General features: G+C 44.7%; 1 protein-coding gene across 1 annotated transcript in view; it reads left to right on the top strand.

Moving 5' to 3' along the window:
• Positions 1-1,879: 1,879 nt before the first annotated feature.
• The window catches only part of lrmp (lymphoid-restricted membrane protein), a 36,628-nt gene continuing 28,167 nt past the window's right edge, over positions 1,880-10,340 (top strand). Inside the window, exons 1-8 of the mRNA XM_062517897.1 lie at positions 1,880-2,670; positions 3,549-3,656; positions 5,525-5,705; positions 6,144-6,202; positions 6,483-6,558; positions 6,980-7,138; positions 8,796-8,913; positions 9,674-9,724. Coding sequence (XP_062373881.1) covers positions 1,905-2,670; positions 3,549-3,656; positions 5,525-5,705; positions 6,144-6,202; positions 6,483-6,558; positions 6,980-7,138; positions 8,796-8,913; positions 9,674-9,724 — 1,518 coding nt within the window. The 5' untranslated portion in view covers positions 1,880-1,904. The remainder of the gene's footprint in view (positions 2,671-3,548; positions 3,657-5,524; positions 5,706-6,143; positions 6,203-6,482; positions 6,559-6,979; positions 7,139-8,795; positions 8,914-9,673; positions 9,725-10,340) is intronic.

Genomic DNA, 10,340 nt, shown 5'->3' on the forward strand with positions numbered 1-10,340 from the left:
TCACACCGAGATAAACCGCTTACAGATTAAACATTGTCAACCTTATTGTATTGAATGCCAGAACTCACTTTAACGCCAGTTTAGTTTACGCCTACGTTGCAACGGCCATACACGTGTAATGACTTTGGCCTCATAGTGTCTGGTCGCATGATAGGGGCTTGAGTTACAGTGGCCCAGTTGGTAGCCAAGTCTGAGTAGGCTGTAAGGGATTGTGTGTGCTTTTATGTGTGTGAGTGAGAGAGACTTCATTATGTAACAATTCTGTGCGGTTCGTGACATGGCTTAATAGAAAGGGTATGATTCAGTGAATAATACGGTTGCCTATAGCCTACATAGGAGGAGGTGCTTTGTTGTAGACTTACTCTGTCAGACAGTTCTTACGGTCAGTCTATTTAGCCTACAGTCTGAGTGAATGATGATGTTGAGGCCTGTTATGGTGTATAGTATGTTAGGGAGTATGTTAGGGAGTATATTCTAATCTAGTATATAGAATATAGTGTCCTGTGTCCATTGAGCAACTCAAACAGACAAATTAGATTAGGCTAAATAGCTTGAGTTATATGATATTGTATACAGACAAAGCACCACAGAATTCGTGTGTATCTGAAACCATCAGATCTGATTTAAAAAAAAAAAAAAAGATGCATCATATTTCACACATTATAATTATTAGGTTGTGTGAAATATGATGCATCTTTTTTGACCACATGGGGGCGATGTTTAACTGGTTGTTAGCCTACTTGTCAGTGCGCATTTGGTCTCGTGGTCTTATATCAGCAACGTCATGCAAGCGCGGTTGACTGAAACTAGCCAGGTGGGGAACATTTTTTGTTTCTAATTAAACTCCTAAGTGAATTCGAAAGGCTGATCCTTCGCCAGGTTAATATACCGTGGCAAATACGCCAAAATAAGAGGACAAGAGTAAACGGTGAGTGACAAGTAACTGAAAGAAAACAAGTTAACTTGAGGTCATTTGCCTAATTTTGATGAACTCCTAAATTCCCCTACCCAACGTTTCCATGTTTTTGACAATTTCATAAGACTATCAGGACCCAAAAACCTAGTAGCGTAGGCCCTAATGCCAGAATCCCCTCATATTCTCCTGGTAAAGTTATTTGATCTCAAACTTCAAAGAGAATCGCCTCAAACATTTTTAATGTGAATTGGGCCTCATCACCATACTGATGACTCGTAACAGATTTGTTTGATTGATTTTAGACACCCTTCGATTTTATGTGGTATTTGGTCAGCTGTGCCCAACAAAACGTTGATTCTTAGGTTTTCTTAGATCATTCTTAGTTGGATCAACTCTATTTCTAAACAGCAGGCCTACCCTACAAGTATGTGTTGTTTTGGAGTAATATTTACACATGCGTAAAAACACGCGGCAGTTGTTGAAAAAAATGTGTGTAACCAATTAACCAAACTAAACAAAAACACAGGCTGGTCTTCAAAACCCAGTGATACGTTTTTTGACTGTGGCATTGCACGGTTGTGGAAGCATCTGCACTTCAGATTGAGAACAGGAGGAAACTGAGTGACAACACTCCAAATATAGTATAGGCCTATCCTTTTTTGATCCCGTGAGGGAAATGATTGTCCTACAAGATACATGAACACACACACACACACACACACCATGTTTTTGTTTGTGCCTAGGACCTGTCCCTGTAATTACTGAACTTGAAATGGCTCTGGATAAGAACATCTTTTAATTGACAAATAATTGTAATGTAATGGTGTTTTCCGTTCACTAGTATAAGACTGTTCCACTAGTTTAGACTCGCTAAACTGCTTTACAAGCTGACTGGTTAGTTTGCCCTTATGGACCGTTTTCATGTTGGTGTCCCCCCCCCCCCCCCCCCCCCAGCAGATAGAGGTCTGTGCTCGTCGTCTGCTCAGCCATGGACCTGGCCGTGTCTCAGCGCCACCGCCACAACCCCGTGGACAGCATCTGCCGCAAGCTGAAGACCATCCAGCGCCGCAACCAAGAGGCTGACACCTCGCCCTTCCACATCCCGCGCTTCCAGTCCAGCAGCTACAACAGCCCCCAGCCCGGGCTCCGCTGCAACCTGGAGTCCATCCTGAAGAAGCGCGCCGTGCGCTCGGACCACCCGGACACCCCTGCTGTCGGCGGCGCCTCCGCCTCCAAGACTGTCGGGTCGTCCACTGCCACCACCCCCTCCTCCTCCTCGTCCATCGCTGCCTCGGCCGCCGCCTTGGGTATGTTGACCCCAAAGGGGTCCCCAGCGAGGCCGCAGGGTCGGCGGCTGACCCTTGGCGCGAGCGGAGCGTCGCCGCTGGTCACCCCATGCCCCGTCAATGCCACCTACTCCATCACAAGCACGGTGACGGACCGACGGACCTCTTTTGGACTCGGGCAGAGGCAAGGCTGGCAGCGTACCTGCTCCACGCCCGCGGCCGCCCAGTCCGAGACAGACGGGTACTTCACGTTCGGGCGTAGCGCCCCCTACGGGCAACCCGAGGCAGGGGAGACGCCCGCTGCCAACCCCTTGGAGATGGACGGAGAGAAGGAGAGGAGACGCAGCCCGACACACAGCCTGCTGTCCTGCTACAACCTGAACTTCTGCACGTCAGACGCCTCCACGCTGCTGGACGGGGATGTGGGCTACCCAGCCCTGGTGGTGAAGAGGCTTTCCCTGGGGGACGGTATGTGGCAAAAAAGTACCCACACACTATTGCTGTTGCTCCCGAAGTGATTTAATGACACAACCTTTCCACCAAGTATGGTCTTCGTCAGGTGAACACATACTTGGTCGAAACGTTGTGTCATTAAATCACTTCGGGAGCAGCAGCAACAGTGTGCGGGTACTTCCTCAATTTTTTGGCATTCATTTTACCTTGCACCTGTACAAGTTGGATGTTACTTTGCTACTTTGGACGGTATGTGGCAAATACCTTTGGTGGCTATCAAACGCTCTCCTCGATGCTCGGTCCTCGAGGCTTGTTCCCACTGATCTATAACTAACACTGGATAGACTATCCCATTGTTGCCGCCCCATAATTCTTTATCTAGATCAGTGAGGACGAGGATCGAGGAAGGAAGGGAGGGTGTATAAAACACCAAATGAGAGGCACCCCTTGACTGGGCCTGGGTCTAGTCTTTTCCATGGTCACCATCTGTCATAGTTATATCAACAATTAAATGGGAGGCTTGATGGTATTGTTGGACTGGTAATACCTTGTCCCACTATCAAGCAACAGAACAAATTAATGAATTATTAATGTATGCGTTATGCATGGTACCCACCCACCCCTCCTATATTTGTCCAGTACTGACGTATTAATGGCCTTCATCTGAATGCAACTGATCTGAATAACTAATTTTGAACATTTCAGTTACACTGACTCTAATCAGGTGTCCTTGCAACTGGATAAAACATGGATAAAATATGTCCATATCCGCTATTGTGACCATAAGTGTTTTGTACAACCAGTGATTTGAAAGTAGGATCTACTTTACATTTTTTAGAGCTTAATGACTCAACTCTAGTTGACGTCGTTCTTTTGGTTGTTTTACCATACAGGTTTGCTGTCCTCAGAGGCCAGGAAGGAGAACATGACCGAGGTCAGCCTCATCTGTGAGGAGGACCTGCTGGACACCATATTCCACGCCTGTGACACTCAGCGCAGAGGTACAGTCATGTTTCATAGTCACTCATAGACGCCAGAGTTGTTAAAGTCCAGCTACAGAAAGTAAGCCCTACCATGTATTATGTAGTTTTATCTGTGCACTTAATACAGGTGATTTCATTAATTAGGTGATATACATGGCTGGCAGAGGAGTTAGAAGCAGCTGGTTTAGTGAATAGTTGCCATGAATATGTGGTAGGATTTTTACTTTCTCGAGCCGGACATTTAAGCCTGGTGTACACCGGTGGCGATTATGAGTTCACTGTCGCTTGCCACGCACATCAGCGGCAAAGTGTTTAACTGGATGAACAATGTTTTTTATGCAGCGGCGCTAACAAAATAGAAGTGAATCATATGGTGTGCGGAATTGTATTGACCAGATTCTAATGTAATTAATGTCGAGGGTGTAGCGCGCCGATCTGTCCTGTCGGCGTCGATGTACATAGCCCTTTACACCTCTGATGGAGGCCTGTGATTTAGATGGTGTGGCAGACCAAGCTGATTCTGATGAAACAACACAGAAGTTCAACACACATGCTGCAGTTTTAGAGCTAGTTGGTCGCGGTAAAGGCACTATCCCTGACTAAGCTGTATCACTTTAAATTGTTGAAATTAAGCAGAATTTCTACTCTGGTTGTCCATCCTGTGTGTCCAAACGGCTATACTGTGCAATGTCCCACACACACACACACACACACTCACACACTCACACAGCAGGCATGTCAGAGAGATAAATGGAAAGATCCATCAGAGTACAACACTATACACACTTGATCACACACACACACACAGACACGCACACAAAAATGAATGGAAAGATCCTAATATGATCATGCAGTGCAGAAACAAACACAACAGCACAGAGTGGTCTAAATGGAGCTTTGAAAGCATCTGAGTAAAGTTGGGAAAACCAAGACTCACCAAAGCCTTCAAATAGACAATAACACAATGCATAATAACACAACTATATTCATTTCACAGACTTTGTACATTTGGCACACTTCAGGTGTTGGCCTCCGAAAATGAATGAAGAAAAAGAATGAAACAAATAGTTTCAGAGGCCAACATGTGCAGCCTTTTTGACCGTGCATCTTGAAATGGTTCAACATGACTTAAAATGCACCAATAATCGCTCGGTCACAAGTGTTTGACGTGTGACCGAAGTCGCGTGTCGGTGCATTAAAGCATGACTGAAAGAGACAGACCCAACACAAGTCTCTATTCTCTATATGTCTTTCATTCTATTCTGTAGTGTGTGGTCTGTGTGGCCTCTGGCTCATTGAACAAAGAAGGCTTTGGATTTGTTTTGTTTTTTTCATGTAGTTTTGTATTACACAAGGATCCTTTAGTCAAAGTTTATATGCAGAAAAAAAACATTTTAAAATGTTATTATTAGTGCTATTTTACTTCAGTTTTCCAATACAGCACCCTGAACTTCATCTTAACCTTTAAAAGATTCTCTTTTTTTCCCCCTCAAATTCCATCAGTCACGTTGTGAAGAGCATTCCAGAAAGGAGGCTCAGCTCATTCTTTCCCCCTCCTCAAAAAAAAAAAAAAACACCTCTTCCAAACATGGCCCTTTTGAACTTGTCTTGTCTTGAACCGATGGACTGAACCGTAGGGGGGGTTCACCAGGTCTTTGGTATAATTTGCCCTCAATGGTGCCTTCCAGGCAGCGCTGCCTTCAAGGCACTACCTGTACTCCCCTCAGTTTAGGGGTAGGATGAGGATTGAGGGGGTCAAGGTTAGGAATAGGGTAAAGTGTAAATGTAGGGTAAAGGGTAGTGCCTTTTAGGCTGTGCTGCCTGGAAGGTGCCGTTGGGGGCAAAAAACACCATTGAGCGGTTCACCACTGCCTTATGTTCCCCAGGTAAGGTGTACGTGTCCCGGATTGTGGACTACCTGCGCCACACCACCAGCCGGAGCTCGGAGGACAGCGGCCTGGAGGAGCTGTGCAACATGCTGGACCCAGACAACAACGACATCTCCATAGACCTCGACACCTACCACGCCGTCATGAAGGAGTGGATCGAGGACTGCCGCAACCAGGGGTACAAACTCCATTTATGTTTGGCAAAATACAGAGGGCCACCTTGTACAACTGAACACCAAGAAAGAACTGGAGCATGCGATAGCTTTTTTCTAGGTGTCTATGCACAATGGTCTTTTCAAGTCAAGCATATTCAGTATTTACTTATTTGTTTGTGTACTCTTTTGATTTAGTTTACCTCATAAACATGAAGGTATTTCTTAAGATATAAAGTGGTAGAAATGTACATATTTTACCAAATCATTAGTCATCATTAGCAGATACAGTCTGCTATGTTTTACTTTTTTCTGGACAGTGTAGTGGCTCGAGTCCTCCCCAGGCTTGGCCCCCATAGAAAAGCTGATAGTGGTACGTTCCAACTGAGTGTGATAACCCTGTGAGAGGCGCACATGTGAGGGTGTTTTAATGTTCCCATATGGTTTCTTTCTCTCCTACACAGAGATGACACGGCAGAGAACGTGACCCAGGAGTCGGTGAAAGTACCAGACTGTTTAGCAGGTGATGAACCTTTTGACTTCAGGACAAAAACATTCTGTGGAAACCCATATTGTCTGCTGAATCGAATGAATAATTAACAATCCAAAGGAAACTTATTTGTGTGTGTGTGTGTACTTCTTAGTCTTCCGTCATAGTAACTTACAGTAAGTTTAGTGATGTCCCCTCCCCTCTCCTTTTTCCTTCTGACTTTTTTTTTTTTAGTTAACACTGAACCAACTCGTGCTTTTTTTGCATTCATTTTGTTTTTGATCTTTGCTCTTTTGTTCTTCTAACTTCTCAGCGAAGAGATCAGCTCTGCTCAACATGACCTCAGGCAGCCTTGAAGCGTTTGGTGGAGAGACGACCAAAAGTGACCTGTGAGTATCACAGGGTGTGTGTGTGTGTGTTTGTGTGTGTGTGTGTGTGTGTGTGTGAGAGAGAGAGAGAAAGAGAGGGGGTTTCCTGTGTTTTGTGGTCCCTAGTACACTGATAGCCATACACAAATATAATCATGTGCAAAGTGTGTGAGTATGAGCATAAGTACAGTATATCAGCGTGTTTGTGTGTGTGTTGGTGTTTCCCACTGTTACTGTATTTGTACAGTGACTGTTTTGTAACAGTGGCTTTTCTAAAAAAAAAACACAACACAACAGCTTATTTGAGAACCATTTGGCCAACCATTTGACGGTATCGTTGCTCAACCACGGCCACATAATATGTATTGTAGTAGCCTGTCTGTGTTTATGCATCACAAGCAAGTGAGCATTGACAACCTGGCTGCACCCCTTGCGTTTCCAGGGAGACCTCCGACTTGATCTACTGTGTGGCGGACCTCCAGTTCACCAATCAGAAGCTGCAGGACGAGATCCGGAAGCTCAAACAAGCCATGGAGTCCATGGAGGACACCAACCAGAAGCTCATCGAGGAGAATGAGGACCTCAAGACTCAAGCCAAAGTGTACGCAAAGTCTTTTTCCGCGTTGTCCTCTATTTCCTCTTCCTCTTCCTCTTCCCCCTTCGTCATCTCTGAGACATGCGATCCATAATGATAGATGAAGTGGTCAGGGTTACATTATGTGTCTTTGAAGTGCTTCAGGTTCTAGGGCCGTTCATGGCAAGAATTAGCCTACAGTAGAAATCTAGACGCACCCTAGCGGCAACAAATATTTTTTGCCTAGCGGGATGGTCTAGGGTCGCACCGTTAAGGCCAAGCCTGCGTTCGGCACCAAGTCAGCCTGTCCAATCAGAACGCTCTATCTGTTTAAGGAGTCCTTGAGCCCGCCTTAGCTCACCTTCGGCTTCCGATATTGACGCCAGGGGGCTTGACCATGCGTCCTCGTTCGACGAATTGGGTGTGAGACCGTGTTGCAACAACCATAGAGAACAACGAAAGATGGATGAGGCTAACGAAGCGTGCTCGTTTGAATCGACTTTGGAAGAGTTAGACTTGGGCTTTTTTATTTGAAGGTTGAGCAGAAAGAAGCACTCAAGTCATTCGTTTTAAAGAAGGATGTATGCCGTTTTGCCGACCGGCTACGATTGGTCACAAGTGCTGGCCTATTACGTGCAGAGTAGTTTGAAAGACACCGGTTCATCCCACCCACAGGCTTCAGCTCTGTGAATGATTCATCTGTACTAGACTATCGTTGATAAAAAGCTGACAGCCAATCCAAATCCATCACATTTTAGACCACATTCATCAACGCGAGGAGAGACTTCCCTTATTGGTTTGTCAGCGGGGTTGTTCATATCGTCATAGTTAGTTATCTTTATTGTTACCGCTCTTGCTGTGACCGGCCCTTTAGACCCTGGATGTTGGGAAGTGTTAATATTTTGGGAGGGACCACTCTTGAGGGCTTCTATGTAAAATAGGTTAGCATTTGACTGTGTAAAATGACAGTAACTGGACACCCATAAACACCAGACTTTCTTTTTCATTCATTATTTTTTTTTTTTTTTGAAAAAAGACACCTTTGGACAGAAGAATGCTCTATACAGCACTTTTGTGTGTTTCAGCATCAACATCAGTTAATATTTACTGTAGCTCCCAATCCTAGCTTACGCTTTGTCCATACACTGACATGTGATCTTATTCCACAACTTAAACACAGCATATCTGTGTGTCTTGTGGGCCCAAAGCCATGGACTGACTGCTGCCAAGGAGTCTATTGTGGGGGAGATCATGTATAAACATATGTAGATGGCCTCCAGTCTTGAAAAGGGGGGATTTTGCTAGATGTTTCTTAAAGGACATGGTTTACTGTTTCAGTCTTACAAGTGTACTTTTCCTTTATTCATTGTGGAATGAGAGAGAAACATCAAACAAGTCACAGTGCTGATAATGGTTCTTATGGTTGTTGAGACTGTCATTGAGCATTGAGAACTTATAATCTTCTTTATTTCTGGTATGTTCAGATAATAGTCAAATAAAAAAAGAAAAGAAAATCTATCATGCTTGTGAAGAGGGAGTGTTGAAAATGATTAAATGTTTTGGTTAATGAATGATGATGGTGTTTCAGTATCCGAGGTAGACGCCCCTGCAGAGTAGGGGAGTTGATGCTCTGCTGATTTGAGTGTGTAAATGATGTGATGCCATTCTGCATTGTGGCCCACAGGGGGCAGCAGCTGCTGCAGAAGGAAAAGATGCTGAAGGAGGAGGTGGAGGAGATGAAGATGACTCTGAGCACATCTGAGGAGAGTCGTGCACGAGCTTCCGCTCGGAGCAAACAGATGGTGAGGGAGACACTCAAGGCCCTGGTTAGCTCTGGACAGATGATGATGATGATGACAAGACCATCATCATCATCATCATCATCATGATGTAGTTCGTTAAAATGCACATTGAAGGACACCTGGGATTACTTCACAGAAATACAAATGCATTACGGTCAGATTAGCTTTATTCTGAATTGAGATGATTGCTTGGACCATGGTGACTTCAGTTCTTGGAGCCAGAACTCTGCTAGTCAGTCGAGTGATGGGCAGACAGACAGAAAAGATCCCATGTGATTGTGATAATGAGGTGTTTACATCGTCGTGGTAACTGGCTGATTGGCAGATCCCCATGTTCCCTGGCGCAAAGTGAACCGATAGATTACTGAAAAAGCTTGTTAGTTCCCAATTATTTTTGTCAGGGCTGGCAATGCTGCTGAAGCTGACTCACAGTTAGATTGCAGGCACAGAACGAATTGCATATGGAACAGATGACAAGCCTGTGAGGAGACAGAATTTTAAACTACCGAGGGGGGACCTACAGTATACATTCCTGTCAGAACAGATGCCATATGAAACAGAGGAGATGCCACAGATAGACACTTCCTGTTCCAGTTAACAGTATCACAGTGTTACCGTTAAGTCTGTCACTTATGGAAATAATCATCTGAGGCATAACTAATGCATGTAAAAATAAACTCAGTATGACAAGCATTTGAGGTTATGTTGTTTTGAAGGTGAGGTTCTCTTAAACCCCTGATTCTGCTCTTTTTGCCCTCAGGAGCGAGAGAACCAGGGTCTCATTTCGAAGATCTCTGCTCTTCAGGAAGAGGTACAGCCTTTACTGTGTTCCTCTTACTGCTAACCCTCATCCGCCTTCTCTCATTTCCAGTGTTGTGCATGAACGAGTTCAAAAGAACGTGTTCATTGAACACGCTCATTTTTCTGTGAACGCTGAACTGAACGCAACACATTTGTAAATAATGAATTTGAACGTGAATTCGCTCAGATTTTGGGAAATGAACGACGAACGTCACTGTTGATGTCCAATTAAACGTTACAGAATTTATTTTGTCCTGAGAAGTCGAGTGACACTATCTGCTGGCAATTCAGAAACAGTATGTCGTTGTCACACTCACTGCCCACGGGCGCCACTCCTAAACTACAGCTTTGCACTACCTTACTACATTACCCATGATCACGTTACGCATGATGCATTGTACACAGAACCGCTGCTAGGCCTATATGAATGCAATCGCGAAAAGATTCTGCACTTGTCAGTGATGATAGAGGGATGCATAACGTGTTCAAAGAGCCCTACAGTATGTCACTGATCCATCTGGTAAGGTAATGCAGCAAGGCAGCCTCCTTCATACCCCCGGTGTAAAAACTACACTCTTCTGCCGTCAGGCATGCACAGCTGACGCATTTATTATTAATTATTAATA

The sequence above is a fragment of the Sardina pilchardus genome, chromosome 17, assembly GCF_963854185.1.
Source record: "Sardina pilchardus chromosome 17, fSarPil1.1, whole genome shotgun sequence".
Classification (NCBI taxonomy): domain Eukaryota; kingdom Metazoa; phylum Chordata; class Actinopteri; order Clupeiformes; family Clupeidae; genus Sardina; species Sardina pilchardus.